This window comes from Falco cherrug, chromosome 5, assembly GCF_023634085.1.
Source record: "Falco cherrug isolate bFalChe1 chromosome 5, bFalChe1.pri, whole genome shotgun sequence".
Classification (NCBI taxonomy): Eukaryota; Metazoa; Chordata; class Aves; order Falconiformes; family Falconidae; genus Falco; species Falco cherrug.
In genome coordinates, this window is record NC_073701.1 from 16,953,201 (window position 1) to 16,974,766 (window position 21,566).

Consider the following 21,566-nt stretch of genomic DNA (forward strand, 5'->3'; position numbering starts at 1 on the left):
ACCAGAGTGTCTGTCAGACAACCCCAGGACAATACTGTATGTCCCACTGCCTTTTCTACCATGGTTTAAAACTGGGTTGAAGAATGAGCATGCCAGGAAGGTGCTGAAACTTAGCAGTTTAGTTTTCTTGTGGGTGTGGGAGATGTGACAGTCATGTGGGCTGAGGGTCCAAGAGACTGACTGATGGCAAATTCTATTTTTACTATGTGGCTAGTGTAAGTGTCATTGCACTGCCAGCTGTCCCACAGCACCAAAAAGGATGAACTGTGTTATTTGAAACAATTATTTTGTATTTTCTCTGGGAGGCCTTTTCCCAGACTTGAGTTTTCCTAGTAATCATTTTGCTCAGTCACTCCTACAGATGCCCAGCATGAATGTGCCATTCTTCATAACTTCTCTTCTTTGAGGTTCACACACTCTGGAGACGTGTAGACTGTCATTGTCACCTCTGAGCCAAGGAGTCTTATGTTTGGTTCTCTTGATCTTTCCTCCATCACTGCCAGAACACTTTACTGAAAACCCCTGAAAGTCTTTCCTGCAATGTTTTGCACGCTGAGGCATGCTGTAGCTACCTGCAGTCCCTCTACAGCACGAGAGAAACACTGTACTTTCAGACACTGGAAATATTTCCTTTTTTGTCCCTGAAATACTGCATTGCAGGCGCTCTTCTTAAATGGCTCTGGACACAGTTGGACTCCAGATACAACCTTGGCATATTGGCAACATGGAACATGCAGATGTGGTTCTTCCATTTAATTCTCTCCCTGCTCAAGTCTTTAATCCTGATTATACATCTCATTCAATGTTTTTACTCACCTTCATTACCATTAAAACTGTGTTTCATCCTTAATTCCCTTTTATTTCTGTTGAAAGGTTTCCTTCCAGGATATATAGGAGACAAAAGAACTACCCATTAAGTGCAAACAAACCTGCTCTCAGTTATACTAATTTCCAGAGCAATTCCATGCAAATTAATGAATTCACTCTGAAATAAATGCATGTCAAGGAATGCAGAAAATGTCACCACCATGCAAATGGAAGCTCAGTAGCTTTGTTAGTAACAGTCAGCCATTGACTAGAGCCTTGTTGGAAACTGTTGTCACACATCTGTCGTCTCACATTCTTTCAGCAAAAAAGGCACAGAACAAAGGTGGGATTTTATGCATCTTTTGGTTGCTTCAGACTTTATGCAGATTTCTCAAACTTCTTTGTTTGCTGTAGTTGTCCCTATAGACGTTTATCTTTTAAACACTGGGCAAGTTCAGGTCAGCATGTGACAATCCACTGATGTTCTTTTGGAAATCATCTGTGGGTTGGTTTGGATTTTTTTTCCCTTTTCCTGCCAACTGTATGGCTGGAAAGCCCATTGTTTTGGTTTTTTGCTAGCTCAGACTGCTGGAAGTCATGTCTGCCATCTTAAGGGTGACCAGGGATAGAGATGCTGGCTTTGCTGTCTAGACTTAAAAATAGACATTGAAATTTTGCTGCGGAGAGATAGGTGTTCTTATGTTGAAATAGCTGTAAGACTTGCTGAAGAGGCCTTCTATACAGTCTTTGACAAAAGAAAAAAATGCCCACCTTTGGATGGTCACATTTGTCTTCAGCCTCCCACTCCTTTTCTGATTGACAGGTCATAAAACACATAATCTGTGCTTTCACTTTGCAGTTGAGACAGAATGATTCTGAGTGTTTAACTGCTATGCCCAAGCATCTTACCATTCCTCCTCCTTTCTCTGGAGGTGCATACTTAACTACCCATGGGCAGTATTAGGCTATGAAGATGCGTATAGCACAAGGATGCATAATTTAGAAGCAGTTCAAGCTGTTTCATAACTCCTGTTCACTATTTTTGAGCACCCAGCTCATAGAACTTCATGCCGGAAGAATGTATTTCATGTCTGAAAAACGTATTACTCAAGCAAAATGGGGGTGCTTTTCATTAAGAAAAACCACACAAAACCCAGTCATCACTAACTTTAGTTGTAGATAAAGACTAGAGAGGGAGCTCAAGAAGAAAGCAGGTACTGTAGTTGCTGACATTCTGGAGACAGCTGCTGTGGCTGAATTGTCAACTGTCAAATGTAACTTCTGCCTGTCTTTGTTTCATGTTTAGGGTTGATAGAACAGGTCTTTGTATGAGATTATCATGTGTCTTAATGATGTTCTTGTACTTATTTTATCTTCTGGAGGAAGAGAAAAGACCAGGAATCTGATTCTACAGTGCTTTGCATCTTGCGCAGTCACTTCTACCCAAACAAGTTTGACCCCAAAAGGACTGATGTTACCTAGGTCCTGTGGAGTCTGCATCCGTGTTGTCCAGGACCCACTAGGGATCCTGAGGAATGAACAGGCCAACTGAGAAATTGGTCTCAGGATTTTCATCTAGATCCCCCCTCACTCTTAACAGTAATGATTGTTCACCGGGCAAAGCTGTAGGTATACGTTGTTTTTCAATTTTATAGTACTTACGAGATTGTGCATCAAAGGTTCTCCTTCCCCTCTTACACAGGTGTCCTCTTTCTGTTATAAAACTGAGTTGTTGAGAACATGTTAGTTGTTTTATCAGTTACCTGTCCTGGCTTTTTATTGTCCCTTTTAACTTACAATACTTCTCTCTTAGGCTATTAAGTAAAGACGATTACAACAGAAGATAACTCAGCCTGGTTTTTATGGTTTTTGAAAATGTGTTGGCATTTTCTAAAATCGGGATGGTCCGTTGATTTTTTTCAGAAAGTGTTTTCTTATTCATAACTTCCATAAAATACAGACAGATGGCTGTTCCCTGCCCTTGTTCAGGATGGTGGGAGCCCTCCCTCCAGTCAATTAAGGGTGAAGGTGACTTTGACTTTTTCCTTCCTTTAGAGGAGGTCAAATTCTGCTCTCCCATATGTCTCCAGACTGTGGCAAGGGTCTCACTACACAGCATCCTTGCTGGCAGGTCCAATACTGGCAACTTTCATATCATACTTTTGAATGCAGAGTATTGCAGGTAGGTGTCCCTGCCACACATTATTGCTCCAGGGATGTGCAGGTTTACACAGCTGCTTTCTCAAGGCAAGTCCCTGAGTGACAAAACTCATTGCATTGATGTTCTTTAAAAGAAAAAAAGGTAAGATTGTATCTGTTATGATTTTGTGTATACACTGTGAATGTGTGGAAGTAAATTATTAGTTTTAGAGATTATAAAAGTTATGGGGTTGTATTGTTGTTTGTTTTTTTAATCCATCCAGTTAGTGATCAGATGTCTAGGCATTAGCTTTAATTCAGTAAGAACGTGTATTCCATACTTTGAGCACAGAGCTTTGAAGTGTACTTCTAAAACCCAGTATTGACAAACACTGAAAGCCAGCCATGATGCCTGGGATTGATGGTTTAATGGTATAAACAAATATGTCTAAATTTTATCAAGCGCTAGGGGCCTGATCCTGTAACTCTAATGCAGAAAAGTGATACTGCATAGCAGCTTGAGCTCTGTATATTTTAATTTTCATTACTATTTAATTGTGAAATTACATAGATTACTATTAAATGGATATTTAACAGCAGTATTTTCTCAATAGTTATGTCTGTTCAGAAGTGCTGTTGATTTTCAGGTTCTAGGACAAGTGACTTAAGAAGAGGTTTGATCAGATGTAGAAGTCATGGAATTCTTATTCTGCAGCTGTAGTAGATCCAAAGTGGCATCTCTATAGAAGTTAAGAATTTTGGGTAGGATCTATTTATTTTGCATGATAGGTCTTGCATTTTAGTTTGGTTAATAAATACTGATTTCTTTGGGAAACTCAGTACTGACTAAATTTGGGGACAGATAGGGTGTAGTGCCTTTCTATTCTTGACATCAATTTGTTCCAGGTCAGTAGCAAGAAAAGCTTCCAGTATCTGATTCCTGTAAGTTGTAGGGAACTGGTGAGCTTGGCTCTTTACTCATTTGGCTACTGCTCCACATCTTGAAAACTTTAGTCAGGATTTTGGAAATGGATATAAATATGATGATGGGTGGAAGAATGAGGTGGGTCTCACTGTGGGAAGCCTGCCTGGAGTTGTGCACCTCAAAACTGAAACAACGAAATTTACAACCAGCAGTCTGGATTCTTCTTCCCTGTTTAATATTTTTTTTCTTAAATAGACCCACTTATTTCAGTAAAACTACTTGCTAAATAAGGAAGTATATATGACAAGTGTTGAACTGTTGAAGAAAATCTGCAAAATGGGATGTATTTTTAGGCTTAGTGGAAGTTGCATGAAGACTTAATTAACCTTTTACCTCAAGATGTCCTTTTCCATACTTTGCTTAAATTTTGAGTCACTGATGGCTGAGGTAGTCCTTGATGTTGTGTGTGAGTTTCTCTATCTTTGTCTGCAAAAATTCTGAAAAGATCCCTACGTTATTATAAATGTTATGCCTTATTTCCTTTAAAAAGCTTGATTTTAATGCCACTGTCGTTACTTTCACCAGAATTCAATTATTGTGCATGCAGTTTTCATGCGTGACCTTATTTGAGGAAGACAGATTGGGGGAAGTTGGTTAGAAGCAGTTGTGAGATAGGATCCTGGAAGAATACAAGATTTACATTTTTGGAAATGCTTCTTACCTAGATTGCATCCTAAAAATGAATTAACTTGAAAATGTTGCAGGCAACTTTTTTTTTTTTTTTTTTAAATCAGATTTTAACTTTGAGTCATTTTTTGAGGTTATTTGAAGCATTTTTCCCATTTAGATTCTAAAAAATACGAGGTTTACAAAATATTCTAACTGTATCCTAAAGAGGCATTTTTTTTCTTAAGGATAGAGTGAGGACTTCATTTAGTAGAGCTGTCATTCTGGCACCTTTCAAGAACATTATCATCTCTTGCAGTTTTAATTAAAAGGCAAAGTCATTGCTTTCCTAACAAGTGCACCCTGCTGTATCATTCCAGAGTCAGGAGCCAATCTGCCTTGTCCAATACTGGTTATTTATTCTCTGCGAATTAAAATGCACATCTTTCTCTAGGTGCAATTTGATCTTTGAAATAGCTGATTTTAGTCAAACTATGCAGCTACAGTGCATGTCAGATCTGAAAGATGAAATGACGTGGTAGTACTTAGCAGGCAAGATACATGTTTACCATGCAGCTCAGTGCTATTTAGTTAATGTTGTTTGGGAATGAGAATAATTACATGCAAGGAAATACATCCTTGAATTTAAGCTGCATATGTCGTGGGATGTAATTCACAGTGCTGGGCATGAATTTGAAAAATCCCTCAGTGATAAAAACCTAGGTTATCTGCAGAATATGTCTTTCCCTCAAGAGTTCTACATAAATGGCTACAATTTTCCTGAGCCAGTGTCCACTGACATCAGTTGAGTCTTTCAGTCCCCTTTGGTTCTACAAAGGAAGGCTATGTATGCTCAGTCTTTTTGAAAAACAGATGTTTAAAACTACTTATAATAAGCTCAAATTGCTCCTGCCTCTCTGATTCTCACATGAAATGTGTTGCTCATGACTGGCCCAACAGATGCCTCCTTTTACCTGCTCAAACTGGTAGGCAAGTATCCCAGCTCCTTCACGTTATGTCTGGGTCTTCAGCTTGGTAGCATATCCCTCCTGCAGACTGGAGGGTTGAAAGATCTGTCTGTAGATGTCCTGAGATTGTGGAACTTTTCTTTGAAATGTATCATGAAGAGTCTCACCCCTGTGTCACGCTGCAAGCTTTGCTGCTTTTTCCTGATGTACCCCAAAGGATCCAGCCGTGGTAGGGGTCACATAGGGGAACCCCTCACTCTTTCCTGAAGACTTCAGCACTGATGGACTGCCATCTCTCTGCAAAGGATTTCTTGTATATTAGTGTGTCAGGAGACTGTCTTCTGTCTTCTGTCCCTTTGGTATGTTCTGGTAGTCTGCTTAGTCCCTCAGCTTCAACTGAGCAAGAAGATAGTGTTTTCTTCCAGCCCTCTTGGCTGCAGGTAGAGATGCATACTGCTTAGAAGCACCAGTGATAACTCTACTAGACTCAAAGGTTGGACCTGCAATTGCTGTTGTGCTTGTGGGTCCTCTGTGATAAAGGAGAACCAGATTTAATTCTCAGCCTTGCGTCTATGTCTGTTAGCTGCTCTTTTGTCAGGTTAACAATTTGAAATATCTTCTTGAGGCATACTTTGATTAGCAGAGCTAATGAGGCAGTGGCTGCCTAGCAGACTGGAACAGTAATTTATGCCAGTAGTTTATGGAAAAAAAAAAAAAAAAAAAAGGGGTTACAACAGAAAAAAGATTTAATCCTTAGGGAAGTTAGCAGTGCTAGTCACAGATATCTGTAGTGAAGCAACTGCTGTTCAGTCCAGAGTCTTGTCAGACCAAAGGGGAGGTCAGTCTGACAATTCTCTGGCGTGGAACATTTTCTGGCATGGAACATTTCTCCTTCCTCCTTATTCTTTCCCTCATCATGAGACCTGTGCATTAATGTGATTCCAGAGACCATTGCTTTTCTAGGAATTGATATCAGTTTCATAGATGTAACTCAGCTAGAAGATTTGATTCCCAAGATGCTTTTTACCTTCAAAGCAAGCATGCTGATGTATGTAATTTTTTTCTTCATCTAATGTCCATGACATGAAAGCTGTATTTTTGATATTGCTTTGTGGTCTTGGGGATATGCAACAGCAACAGAACCTGCAGAATGTCAGGAGAAGGTGAAGTTTGGTGGATTTTCACCATGGCTGGGCAGCGGAGAATTTGTATGCAAAAAGGGAGGACTTGTGGATATAATGCAAGTGAGTGGAGGCTGGGGTGGCCAGATTCACAGAATCAAACAGAATCACAGAATGGTAGGGTTTGAAGCGACCTCTGGAGATCATATAATCCAACCCCCTGCTAAAGCAGGTTCCCCTAGAGCAGGTTGCACAGAGTTGCATCCAGGCAGGTTGTGAATGTCTCCAGAGAAGGAGACTCCACAGCCTCTCTGGGCAGCCTGTCCCAGCGCTCTGTCACCCTCAAAGTAAAGAAGCTTTTCCTCATATTCAGAGGGAACCTCCCGTGTGGCAGTTTGTGCCCGTTGCCCCTTGTCCTGTCGCACCTGGGCACCTCTGAGAAGAGCCTGGCCCCATCCTCTGGACACTCACCCTTCAGGTATTTGTAGGCACTGGTAAGGTCCCCTCTCAGCCTTCCCTTCTCCTGGCTACACAGGCCCAGCTCTCTCAGCCGTTCCTCAGCAGGGAGCTGCTCCAGTCCCCTCATCATCCTGGTAGCCCTCCGCTGGGCCCTGCCCAGTCGTTCCCCGTCTCTCTTGAACTGGGGAGCCCAGAACTGGACACAGCTCTCCAGGTGTGGCCTCACCAGGGCAGAGTGGAGGGGGAGGATCTCCTCCCTTGAGCTCCTGGCCATGGTCCTCCTAATGCACCCCAGGATCCCATTGGCATTCGTGGCCACACGGGCACACAGCTGGCTCGAGGGGAACTTGCTGCCCACCGCAGCTCCCAGGGCCTTCTCTGCAGAGCTGCCTCCCAGCAGGGCAGCCCCAGCCTGTACTGGTGCATGGGGCTGTTCCTTCCCAGGTGCAGGACCCTACACTTGCCTTTGTTGAACTTCATTGTGTTCCATCTCTAGAGACAACCTTCAGCCCGTTCAGGTCCCGCTGAATGGCAGCACAGCCTTCTGGTGAATCAGCCACTCCTCCCAGCTGTGTATCACCAGCAAACGTGCTGCGGCTACGCTCTGTCCCTTCACCCAGGTCATTGATGAGTAAGCTGAGCAGGACTGGACCCAGTACGGAGCCCTGGGGAACACCGCTAGCCACAGGCCTCCAGCTAGACTCTGTGCTGCTGATCACAACCCTTTGAGCTCTGCCATTCAGTCAGTTTTCAGTCCACCTCGCTGTCCACTTTTAACCCACACTTCCTGAGCTTACTTATGAGTATGTTACGAGAGAAGTCAAGGTAGACAACATCCACTGCTCTCCACTCATCTTCTTAGCCAGTCATTCCATCACAGAAGGCTACTGGATTGGTCAGGCATGATTTCCCCTTGGTGAATCCATGTTGGCTACTACTGATAACCTTCTTTTCTTCCACATGCCTTAAGATGATTTCCAGGAGTAGCTGTTCCATCACTTTTTGAGGGATGGAGGTGAGGCTGACTGGCCTCTAAGGTCCTCCTTTTTGTCCTTTTTGAAGACTGGTGTGACATTGGCTTTCCTCCAGTCCTCAGGCACCTCTCCTGTTTTCCGTGACCTTTCAAAGAATATGGACAGTGTCTTAGCAATAACATCTGTCAGCTCCCTCACATTCAGGGGTGCATCCCATTCGTGCCCATGGATCTGTGAGTGTCAGGTTTGCCTAAATGATCTCTAACCCGATCCTCCTTGACTTAAGGGAAAGTCTTCCTTTCACCAGACTTTGTCTCTTGCTTCCCGGGTTTGGGATTCCTGAGGGGTAGCCTTAGCAGCAAAGACTGAAGCAAAGGTGGCATTCAGTAGCTCCACCTTCTCTGTATCCTTTGTCACCAGGGCAGCCACCTCATTCAGCAGTGGGCCCATGTTTTCCCTAGTCATCCTTTTCCTACTGATATACTTGAAGAAGCCCTTCTTGTTGTTCTTGACATCCCTTGTGAGATGTAATTCCAAACAGATCTTCGCCTTCTCGTTGCATCCCTGCATGTTCTGACAGTGGTTCTATATTGCTCGGAAGTAGCCTGTCCCTTTTTCCACATTCTGTAAACTTGCTTTTTCTGATTGAGGTTTGCCAGAAGCTCCTTGCTCATCCATGCAGACCTCCTGCCCCCTTTGCTTGGTTTCTTACTCATGGGGGTGTACCTATCTTGAGTGTGGAGGAAGTGATGCCTGAATATTAGCCAGCTGTCTTGGACCTCCCTGCCTTCTAGAGCCCTAACCCATAGGATTCTTCCAAGTAAGCCCTTGAAGAGACCAAAGAGCTCTCCTGAAGTCCAGGGTTGCAATCCTACTTATTGCCCTGCCTCCTTCACACAGGAGGCTAACTCCACCACCTCATGGTCACTGCAGCCAAAAGGCTGCCCCCAGCCTTCACATCCCCAGCTAGTCCTTTTTTGGTTTGTAGTTCAAGGTCCTGTAGTGCACCTTGCCTTGTTGGGTTTTCCACCACCTGTGTCAAAAAAGTTACCATCAGTGCTCTGCAGGAACCTCCTGGACTGCATGTGCATAGCTATGTTGTCTTCCCAGCAGGTATCAGGGTGGTTGAAGCCCCCCATGAGAACCAAGGCCTGTGGTCATGAGGCTACCTGCAGTTGTCTGTAGAATGCCTCATAGACTTCCTCTTCCTGATCAACTTCCCTGTAGTAAACACCCACAACAGTGTCATCCATGTTAGCCTGCCCCTTAATCTTCACCCATAAGCTCTCGAATCATTCTTCATCCACCCCTAGGCAGAGCTTGATACATTCCAGTTGCTCATTCACATGAAGAGCAACTCCACCACCAACTTGCTGGCCTGTCTTTCCTAAAAAGTGCATAGCCATCCGTGACAACATTCCGGTTTTGTGAGCTATCCCGCCGTGTCTCTGTAACTGCAATGAGTTCATAGCTCTGCGACCACACACAGATCTCTAATTCTTCCTGTTTATTTCCCCATGCTGCATGTGCTAGTGTACAGACAACTGAGGGGGTAGGTAGCCCCTGTGTATGTGCGTTACGTGTTGTGGGTTGTTTTTTTTCTGTTTGTTTTGCCTCATTAGTTCTGAGGGCTGTGTAAAATGTAGAAGTGACTTCACCTTCTGCCCTTGATGTCATGCATTAGGTTTTCTGTGAGGCTTACCTGAGGTCAGCTAGTTATTAAGCGATGAAGAATGGTCTAATAAAGAAATAAAGCGTGATTCTTGGCCTGTTTATGGTAGGTTCTGCAGTCTTTATGAGCAAACTCTGTAGAAAACCTGTAAAAATTAATACCTCTTTCACAAACAGAGCTGTAAGGCTTAATGCTTCTGGCAAATAATATATAGCTTTAAAGGGTTTGAAATAGAATATGTTCCTTTAGGTACTGAAGTGTTGTTATTATATGTCTTAAAAATGGCTGTAACTTTTCATGCAGAAAAATTAAATTGCATGAAAGGATATGGCCAAATCAACAAAGGCAAAGAAATGTAGAGCTAAAGCTGCTACTGGGCTTTTAATTTAGCCCTTGGTAACTAGACATTGCTGCGCATACAGTTCCCTGCCAGAGGATCCCCAAGGATTGGCAGTGTTGCATGCTTTAAGATGGCACTGAAACTTTAAGAAGCTTATGGTGGAGCAGCAGTATCGGTCTCGCTGAAATCCACAAAGTCAAGGCTGTTTGGAGTCAAAGCTCTTGTTCCAGCAGTCATCAGGAAAGTGACTTGCTGTTCAAAGTACCATCTTAAAACCTGGTTGAATGCAGCTAGACTGAGGCAGGCGTTGAGGCAAGGTCAGCTTTGCTGAAAACTGACTTTGATGATGGTAAAAGTTTTGGACTTTTATCAACATGCCAGGTATTCCCTAATGTAGCAGTGAGCGTGGAAACCAGCCTAAAGCTGTCCCAACGCAATGGCAAAATTTGGTTTTACCTTACCAGGGCTACAGTGGGTAGAAGCTAAATTCATGGGGAAGATTAGAGTGGCTGAGGAGGACTGAGAAGGCTTTGGGATGTCATTGGGTTGAGGGTAGGGAAGGAGGCCTGAAGGGCTCTGGGGACAGATGGTGACATGGCTAGCTATGTTGGTAGCACATGCTGTCTGGCTTGGGCCCTGCTACATTGGAAGGGAACTATTTTCGGCAAGGTGTTTGGAAGAAGCTGATGGAAGAAGCTGAGGCATCGAGTGTCCTCGTCAAAAGCATGCTCAGGTCTGATGGCATCAGAGAGTGGTCTCTATAACTTAGTAATTACAGAGGCAATGCAAGAAATGCCACATTTTTGCAAAAACCTTTGATTTGTCGTCCATCCGTCCCCCCTTTATATAAGCAAGCTTGAAGAATGTATTGGGCTTTTATGGACAGGTTAATGAAAGTTGTTGGAGCAGTGGATGCACGTACATTTGTGTTTTCTGGTCATTAAGTGCCAGATGTCTTGAAGAACCTGTCATATGTCAGCTCCTATTTAGGTATTTCGTTTCCAGAAACGTTGAGTATCGAGCTTTTCCAGTCCCTAATGAGAGCTGCTGGGTGTTAAAAACCTTTTGAAAATATAGGCACTTTTTACATGTCTGAGTAGGGAGATGAGCGCTGGGAAACTGTTGAAGGTAAAAATGGCTGAGCAGTTTTGAAAATTGAGTCCTAGGAGTCTGTCTTTCCAGTATTTGTGTTGAGGAAGGCTGAACAATAACGTTAGTAAGAGCAGACTCTGTCCCTTTGAGGTAAACTAGGGACCAGATCGGGTGTGTATTGTTAATTTTTCAATCAACAAGGCTGTGAGTCAGTTCCCTGGTGTCTTGGGAATATCTGTGGCGTAGAGGGCTACTGGCTGTAAGGGTATCTGCCAGTCTTGGAGGCTGTCCGTTGTGTGTTCACATTCAGCTACCGCGCGGTTCTCGGCACTGTTTGTGAAATACCTAAAATGCTGTGAGCAGTGGTGAGTGGGCTGAGGACACTGCTTAGTGACTGGCTATGAACAATTTGAAGAAAAGGCTGCCGTTGCTAGTTGTTTTTCTTCCTGAATATGGTATTTTGTCACTTACCATCCGTACTGTATTACATAGCAGATTGTTGTTTACTTTTATGTTCTACTTTTAGAATTTTTGCAACCAGTAAATGACTTATCAAGAAAATAAGTTTATGTAGAAAATGAAGTGTCAAATTATCCACTGTTTCGATGACTTGGGTGGTTGTTATTTTTTCGCTATAATTGACTCCTCTGAAAAGTCTTTCTTCTCAGAGAGGCCGCTGTGATGTCAGTCGTGCCAAATTGTATGAGATTATGTGCTACAGTTTTGTGACAGAAACTGATATTCATTAGGAAGTTGTGATCGCTATAATAAAAAGTAATGAAATGGAGATGCATAGTTGTCTTTCAAAAACATGACAAGCATTCTCTTCTTTCCTTTTCTTTCAGTGCCTGTCAGTCTGCATCTCCTTTAAATTACCACTTGTGCACACAGTGATTTCACTCTTCCATTGGCTAACCTTGTGAGACTGTACATACAACAGGAGGAATTTCTAATGGGTCCAGTCCTTGTGGAAGGTTCTTGGCATCTGACTTGTCTCAGCAGAGGGAGGAGCAGAGAGGAAGGGAAAATCAGAAAGAAGGGAAACTGGAAGAAGATTCATGTAGATTGCCTTGCGTTCTTTTCCTCTGTTGATCAGTCACAGCTCTGAGCACTTTTGCAGTGGTTTGCCGGTGAGAGAAGTGGCTGGTTACATGCACAAGCACCGTACAGCATTGCAATGACTGTTCTCTCTCTGTCACGCTTCTCAGTCTTATATAAATGTTAATACCTTGACCTCAAAGAAGACAACAAATGATGGAGGTCAGCAGGTTAAGGGTGGCAGTACCATACGAAGGCACAGCTCAGGCTTCTCTTCACTTATCTGTAGCAGAGTGCACACAAAAGTAATCAGGGTTCACATCTACAGGCTATCTCTCCTGATTTAGCTCAGTTAACTAGCTGAGGCATTAAGTTAATTTTTCCTTGGGCATTGGTATTCAGGAAGCACTTTGGAGCTGTAACTAAGATCAGAGCTCCGTTATTTTAGTCATTGTGTGCATATGTACTAAGAAGTTAAATCTCTTTTATTGAGCCAGTGTATTTTGTCTTGCATTGTTGCAGGCTTAGTTAACATGCAGTCAGTCACTTTTTAAACTGCAATAACCTTTCTGCATGCCTTACCTCAGAGACTCATACCCTTTCCTGCTGAGATAAGTGTATTAAAGCCAAGAGAACACAAAAGCAGAGCAGGAAGAAACAATTCACTAGCAAGACTGCTGCTGGCCCCTAATGTTTGTGAGTGGCAGATTTAAATCCATGCTTAACATGGTCGAGACTTCCAAGGCTGGACAAATAACACTGAGCACCATGAGTGCTGATTACTGGAGGATCTTCTGGAAGACAAGCTGCTGCCAACTCTTCATGTACATGAACGATCCTCATGGCTTCTTTTAAAGAACAGAGCAGTTCCTCCCAGTCAGCTGCTTCATTGCCATGCATGAATGTGCTGGTTGGCTGCTGTGTGCTCCTAAGAGGTGGTTGCATTTCATCAGCACCCTGCAAAACATAGTTGTTAAAATATTTTCCTGAAAAGAATGCCAAATTGCTCTAGTTGCTCTATTATTTCAACTTTGGGAATGTTCTCCCAAAGCCTGCTCAACAATCAGCATCAGGCAGTTAATTAAAAAGTTTTCCAAGATGTGTTTACTTATGACACCTTGTCTCACTGCTGTTACTGACAGAAATAATGCAATATTGAGTCACTACCCATTTCAGCTGTAAATACTAAACTGGATTAAGTAGGCTTTTCTCTCACTAAAATCCTTTCCTATGTATTAATGAAATACAATTTGAAATGGCAGTGATAATAAGTACCACCTTAATCCTCTGCTTTCCTGCCTCTAGCTGTTTAAATCAGTTGCGTGAAGGTCAGTAGTAAAGGAAATATGGACAGAGGGTTTATCCTTGTTGCCAGTGCTGTTGGGAAGCAGCTTCATAGCTACCAGTCACTGGTTTGTACATCTTTTACCACTGGTGTTCCATGGGTAAGAGGAAAGGACAGCAGTCATCTCACTTCTTTTTATTTCCTAGATGCTTTTATAGGCTCTGTCATCACATTAGCTGAGTGCCTCCCAGCCTTTGTTGTATCGGGCCTCTCACTGTCCTTTTCAGAGATGGAGAAAGTAGTCTCCTCATTTATGGAGGTGATCTTGAAATGCAGAGAGAGTGACTAATTCCTTGGTCACAGGAGGAGTTAAATTCCACCCCCTGTGCAGCACCCCAGTGATAGCTGAGAAATAAGCATGTATCTAGGCAAAATCCCAGCTTGCTTTTTCCAAGAACATGAGGTACCCAAGTTGCTGTCTGACTCTGTCCAAAAGGAACGACCTTTTTTGTTAACTTTACAGTGGGTGGACTTCAGTCTTGAAGGGTGGGCAGGAACTTTTCAGAAGTGGAATTCTTCTACCTCATTTGGAACGAACTGCAGTTGTATCTGGCTTTTGAGAAGAATGTCTTCTGCACTTGTTTTAGACTTAAGTGGTTTAATTATCAGCTGGTAACTGATGCAGGTTGTTTTATAAAAAATTCCCAAGCTTTCCAAATAGCAGTGCCTCTATTTATGTTCACCTTTGTACAACTGCGTGAAAGTGATTTTGAAAACATGTTGTAATAGAGAAGATGATGACTTCTCAACTGAGATGTAGAGCAGGGGTGTTACAGGCCACGAAGCAGCTGCAGAACCTCTAGGTCTTCTTGTGGGCTTATCAATCAGCATTAAGGACAGGATAATATGAATGAGGGAAATTATTTCACAGTTTTAAGATGAAGGATATGCAAAAAGTTGGTTTAACTAAAGATACTTTAAGGGTTAAAGGTTTTCCACTTTGTGATTTAGCTTTACATGGGTGTACTGAATGATGGTCAATGCAAATAAAAGTTCAACACACTGGGAGAAAGGAGGCGGAGAGCAAAAGAGAGATATGGATCCATACTATGTTATTACCCAGCTGTTCTCTTTGATTTGAAAGGAAAATGCACCATTTTCATTTTGCAGCAAGAAGGGTATTTGGAATGATTTTATTTGCTTTATGCTGGTGTAAGCAGTTAGGAGAACTTTATATGCCTACCTAACATGAGGATCTAGCCCTTAGCTTGACTTCTAGCTTTTTTTCCCTAACATCATGCAAAGTCAGAAATGCATTTTTTTCCCTCCTTTGTAGGGACTTGAAGTATTATTTTCAAAAGACCAGTTCAGAGTGATTGCACATCAGACTGGATGCTGAATGGGACCTCAAATGCGACACTAATCTGCCTCATTCACTTTGAAAAACCAAATTCTTTGTATTTTCCTTTTAAAGTCAGGGCTGAAGGCATCCTCTTTCCCTGCATGCAGTACTTGAGCCCTATGGATTGAAGAAAGAAGGGCGTAAGAGGAGGAAATTGCTAACAAAATAAAATATAGCTTTGGCTTTTTACAGCATATTATCTGGGAAGAGGGTCTCTTTAGTATGAGTAAAACTTGTCAATTGCGTGGTGATTAAAGTGTACTGAAAGACATACAGGAACTATTCAGGCTTACCTCAGCAAAGCTACATTTCCTCCATTCTTTTGTGTGCCTTTGGTGTAGTCTAGGTCTTGGCACTCTGTTTCTGCAAGGAGATGCTATCATTCCCTTCCTTTCCTCCATTCATTCAGATCTGTACTTCGCAAGAAAGGAAACTAATTTATGTAGGTATGTAGCATTCTTTCTTCTCCCCACCTCTAGAAGAAGATAGTCGTTGATTCACTGAGATGCTTTCCATATCAAAATTCACTATAAAATAAGACCAGTGTAATCTATGGGAACAGACAGTATTTTTTGGTAGATTTTGCTGAACTGACATCAATGATAAGGTACTGTTGCAACTAGACTGGATAAAGTTTTTTGCCACATGGGGGAAAAAATACTGCCCTTGGGTATAGCTTCTTGTGTCAGTTGGCTTTGATTTGTGGCCTGTAATTTCAAACACATACAGAGATTGACTTGCAGAGCCTCAAATCTTTACTCTCTCTTAGTGTGATATACAAGATACTTTGGTAGTCTCCTTCCAGCTTCTGCAGTGCCAAAAGCAACCTTACTGTCAAGTGCCTATGGTATGTCCAGTTGTTGTGGGGAAGACATCAGTGGGAGTAGGCATGGAAAGTGAACGTCTCCCATGTGTCTACAAAGCAAGGTCATAAATTGCAGCAGTAGGTGATACAAATGAAATACCAACAGAAGTTTTCTAACAATAAACATTGGAATCAGTTGCCTCGGAATGCTGTATAATGTGGGATATGCAACGCTTAAACATTAAAAACAGGTTCAACAAACCTCTTTCAGCAATGGTCTTAGATGTAGATAATATGCCTTCAGGCAAAGGAATGGATTAGCTGAACTACTAAGATTTCTTTTGCTTTACTTTTTATGATTTCTTGAACATGTTGACAGAACTGTGGAAATATTTTGGTGTCTTTTCCATCTGTTGACCTGTAAGTAATAATCTCTTGGAAAATCAGTGTAGAAAATTTGTCCCTAAGCTATTAGGTAATTTGAATGAATTCCTTCTGAATTTTCATCAGAAATTGAGGACCTGTTTTTCCAATATGCCTGTTAAGACTGTAAAATGGTTTGACAGCGTGGGTGTATGTGCGATACATGGCTTTGCAAGTAAGCTTTACTCATGGCAAATACACATGTGTTTTTGTTTAATGCATAGGAAACAATGTTATGAGGACCATCCATGGTGTAGGAGAGATGATGACCCAAATGGTGCTAAGCAGAGGATCTATATTTCCCATCAGTGCCCCTGATGTACAGCCAAGCATTCACCCAAGCAAGCAAGCCAGCACCTCAGACAGTGAAGATGTGATCGTCATGGACACCAAACTGAAAATCATTGAGATTTTGCAGGTAATAATGATTGGTGGAATATCACATAGCAGTCATTTCACAGTTCTTTACTTATTCACATACTGGCAAGTTCTGTTACCTACATTCTTACTATTCACCGAGCTGTTAATTGTAAAAATAACACTTTCATATGAAGAACACTTCTCTGTGTGAACAATTAGACAGTTGTTGTCCTTGCTCTGTTACAGCTCCTTCACTTTTGAAGGAACTAGATGCTGTAGAAACTGTGTCGCTGTAACTGTAAAAAGGCAGAATTTGTCCTTTAATGTGTCTCAGTAATGTTTTCTGAAGACAGTGTGTCTGTTTCCAGTGTCTTTTACACTCATTTTACACTGGGGTAGCTTGCTTGACTGTAGTATTTGACACTTCTGTTACAGTAGTTTGATGAAGGGCAGGATTGGACCTAGACCCACTGAAGTCATGCCAGGTCATGCATGTTTGAAGTCCGTTTCAAGTTTCCACTGTTAGACTGAGGATAGTTTGAGGGTTGATACGATTTTCTCCCAGCTGAACTGACAAGCTATATGACGTTAGCACGCCTCTTAAGATATAATTTTCACTTTGTGCTATTAGTAAGTGAAATGGCACACATTTGTTCAGTGTATCAAATCCCAGTTTCTGCAGTACTTATGCCCTGAAGGAGTGTTTCAGTGTTTTCTATAAATTCTGCAGATCTGTTGGTACCATTGTCACTTTTGAAGGATTCGATTTGTTCTGACTGCTTATAAATTATTTAATTACCTTAATTACTTGTCATCTGAAAAAGAATCAGTTGTTAGAGTACCCTCAATACGCATACTTTGGTTCCGGGGCTCCTTTGGTTTAAGGCTTATGGTGAAGGACAGAGTGTTACGAAGTTGTATCACCTAAATAATACCATTCATGTGTATTGCTTCTCATTTTAATTTGGTTTTTTTGGCTGAGTTTCTCTCCATACTGTCTTGCTGTACTGGCTGATGCCTAGGAGGATGATTCCAGGACACCAACATCGTCCTGTGCATTCCCTGGCTGCTCACAGGCAAAAGAATCACGTTTTGTCTCATCTGTTTTCACAGCACATCTAGTGCAAGAGCACCCAGGATTGGAGAGTGTTTAATCTTAATTTGTTACTTAAACAATGACTTGTTAGTTGCAGTCTAGTCACATGGTCAAATTACTGCAAATTAGCAAATTGTCGTATGTTGGGTGAATCACAGTAAGTGTGCATATATGTGATCTTAGTTCACAAGAAATACAAAATAATTTAGTTTTGTTTAATATGCAATGAAGGAAGATTAATTTAAATCACATTACCTTTCATTACTGTGCTGTTACCCTAAAAGGTGAGTAAGAATATTTTAGATTTATTGTATTATTGTGCATAGCTAGTACAATGATGATTAAAGCTATTCTATTCTAAGAAATATTTCAGTTTATAATAATTTAATTCTCAATATATCCTCTTAAGTAAAGGCAATTTTACTTAAGAGTTTCCATTCTGCCATCAGCCAGAATTAAAAGCCCGATAGACTTAGTTGACTATACGTGGACTTGGGAAATTTTTATTTTAAAAAATCTTGCTTGTGCAGTTATAGGGTGACTTGATCATGGAACCAAAAAACCCTGCCTTTTTTCCTTTTTGTTCAACGATTTTAAAGAATATATATTGTTTCTTAAACTGACATTTGGTTTTAGATGGTATAGTTCTAATTAAATCCTATTACAGTATTCTGGGTCTGGGAAGCTTGTCCGACTTAGAGATCAAAGAAGCAGGTTGCCACCATTTGCTAAGTCATCACCTGTTGCCTGAGTCTTGGTAACAACATAGGTGTTTTCATCCACGCCGATTGAAAAATATGCTAAATGATCTTAAACCTGTTTCATTGCATGCTTGCATTTACTGTGGGCAAGGAGCGTAAGTGTGGAAACACTGAAACTCAGTCGATGGGCAGTCAGTTGAAGTGTAGGATGTACATGTGTCAGTCCTTAAATTGGGCTAATGTTTCCAGCCTAGTTGTTTTCCTCACTATTCCAATATAAAAGCAGCCCTTCCAGCTTTGAATTAGGATTTTCCTGCATGAGTTTCTGATTTCACAGCTGAGGAACAAAAGGCAACAAGGTTCAGAAAAAAGCAGAGTGCTGAGGGGGGATCTCTGCTGCCATTACAGTGGTAGCTTCCAAAGCCAAACTTCTTTTTTGTGGTGTGCTGGCAACACTAATAGGAGCTCGTGAAGGAAATGCTATTTGCTCCTCACATTCTCAACTGATCATGAGCAATGTAACAAAAGTTAATTCCAGGCTTGCGCTTCACTCCATGGGAACCTGGAGTTACTGCAGCACTGCTGCCTTTGGCTGTGGGCATCTGAAAGGGTAAGCCTTGAGCCTGTTATCTTTACTCTCAACCCCACTCCACTTCTTATCTTCATGGGGCATTAAAAGTCCAGCTGAAATATGAAATAATTGGTTTCAACATGGGTTTGAATGTAATGATCTGTCTCATAGGCAGTGAAGACAAGGCAGTGTGCTGGAGCCCCCAGACAAATCCGGTCTGCTACTTAGGATTCAGCAGTCGATAGGGTAGAGTTCAGTGTGTCTCAGGATGGTCAGAGTGAAGAAAGAAATCACAGAAAACTGATGAATGTAATGGATTCTTTTTTTGTAGTGGCCATATTTACTTAAAATATTTACTTAATAATTCATTCAAAATAATCCTGTATCCCTGTACGTGCCACCACAGAAAAATCCTAACCCATGTTACAAATGGCAGAAGAAAAGTCTTATTAAAACTTTTTTTTTTCTTGTAGTTCATTCTTAGTGTTAGACTGGACTATAGAATATCCTACATGCTGTCTATCTATAAGAGAGAGTTTGGGGAAAACAATGAAAATGTTGATTGCTCTACAACATCCCCACCTGACACACCAGGGATTGCCTCAGGTAAATGTCTGTTGTATTGCAATCAGGTAAATGTCTCTGTTGTATTGCAATGTAAAATAATGCTTTGTAGACTATTGCAAACGATGTACTCAACTGCATCAGAAAGGCACACAGCACTTGAAGTTGAAAAGCTTGTGGAAAATGAAAATTTTAAGCAATCCCATAAAAATAAGATTTTTGCTGGCCTGTCCTCTAACAAAAATGTGATTCCTTTTTCCTGTGATGGCGATTTATTTTCATATTTGTGCTCTTCCCAAAACTGCACGATGACAAATCGCGGAGGGTAGATCATGAAAAAATGGTTGGGGTTGGATGAGGACAGATTTAAGTTAGGTGAATGTGGTTTGGGAATGGAGCTTTCCAGGGAGTGTTCTGTGCACACAGAAACTCTCAAAAGGCTGACTGCTGTTGTGTGACCACCTGTGAGTAGGGGAGAACTGCTTTAATTGTAGGTGCTGTGTAAAGAGGGACAGGTAAGGAGTACTAAAGTCTTTAGTACTAAGTCATTTTAAAGCTATTCTAAAGCAAAATGACCGTGAGTAAATGATCAGCAGCACAGAGTCTAGCTGGAGGCCTGTGGCTAGCGGTGTTCCCCAGGGCTCCGTACTGGGTCCAGTCCTGCTCAGCTTACTCATCAATGACCTGGGTGAAGGGACAGAGCGTAGCCGCAGCACGTTTGCTGGTGATACACAGCTGGGAGGAGTGGCTGATTCACCAGAAGGCTGTGCTGCCATTCAGCGGGACCTGAACGGGCTGAAGGTTGTCTCTAGAGATGGAACACAATGAAGTTCAACAAAGGCAAGTGTAGGGTCCTGCACCTGGGAAGGAACAGCCCCATGCACCAGTACAGGCTGGGGCTGCCCTGCTGGGAGGCAGCTCTGCAGAGAAGGCCCTGGGAGCTGCGGTGGGCAGCAAGTTTCCCTCGAGCCAGCTGTGTGCCCGTGTGGCCACGAATGCCAATGGGATCCCCGGGTGCATTAGGAGGACCATGGCCAGGAGCTCAAGGGAGGAGATCCTCCCCCTCCACTCTGCCCTGGTGAGGCCACACCTGGAGAGCTGTGTCCAGTTCTGGGCTCCCCAGTTCAAGAGAGACGGGGAACGACTGGGCAGGGCCCAGCGGAGGGCTACCAGGATGATGAGGGGACTGGAGCAGCTCCCTGCTGAGGAACGGCTGAGAGAGCTGGGCCTGTGTAGCCAGGAGAAGGGAAGGCTGAGAGGGGACCTTACCAGTGCCTACAAATACCTGAAGGGTGAGTGTCCAGAGGATGGGGCCAGGCTCTTCTCAGAGGTGCCCAGGTGCGACAGGACAAGGGGCAACGGGCACAAACTGCCACACGGGAGGTTCCCTCTGAATATGAGGAAAAGCTTTTTTACTTTGAGGGTGACAGAGCGCTGGGACAGGCTGCCCAGAGAGGCTGTGGAGTCTCCTTCTCTGGAGACATTCACAACCTGCCTGGATGCAACTCTGTGCAACCTGCTCTAGGGGAACCTGCTTTAGCAGGGGGTTGGATTATATGATCTCCAGAGGTCGCTTCAAACCCTACCATTCTGTGATTCTGTGGTTTGCTTCCTGATAAATGTTCTAAAGCTCATGTCTCTGCTTTCTGAGAGTTGGCTCATCTAACAAAAAAATTTAGAAGTTTCATATTCTGTGTCATTTGTGGGTCGCTGGTGGTGGTTTGTACAGCTCCAAGCACAATGGGGCTGTGGTTCATCACTGCAATTTGATTCTTCGTCAGTAGTAGTAATACACAATTTAACTCTGCCCCATGTCCTGTTTCTTCCCTACTACTCTTGCTGATAGTGAATTTTGCCTAGTTGAGGGATGTGTAGTTAAACCTTTACATGATAACATCTACTTTAAAGAGGAACAGAGCAGTTTAAACAATGATCGCTGGCATGATTGGGCTTTTTTAAAATTTTTATTTTGTTTTTTTCCCCAGCAATTGTTCCTGACATAGATGAAATTGCAGCTCAGGCTGAAACCATGTTTGCTGGCAGGTATATTCTCTGAAGTTTTACCACTCTCTCTATATCTGTTTGTTCAAGTTGATATTTCTCATGGACAATCTCTTGTTTATTTTGTGCTTATTTTCATACCCCTTTCTCTTCCGTT

General features: G+C 42.4%; 1 protein-coding gene across 3 annotated transcripts in view; it reads left to right on the forward strand.

Annotated features, from left to right (window-relative positions):
* Positions 1–21,566, forward strand: part of ITPR2 (inositol 1,4,5-trisphosphate receptor type 2) — a 268,243-nt gene that overhangs the window by 88,617 nt on the left and 158,060 nt on the right. For all 3 annotated transcript variants that reach the window (XM_055712925.1, XM_055712926.1, XM_055712927.1), the window contains 3 exons: positions 16,341–16,534; positions 19,318–19,450; positions 21,394–21,451. In XM_055712925.1, the coding sequence (XP_055568900.1) occupies positions 16,341–16,534; positions 19,318–19,450; positions 21,394–21,451 (385 nt within the window). The remainder of the gene's footprint in view (positions 1–16,340; positions 16,535–19,317; positions 19,451–21,393; positions 21,452–21,566) is intronic.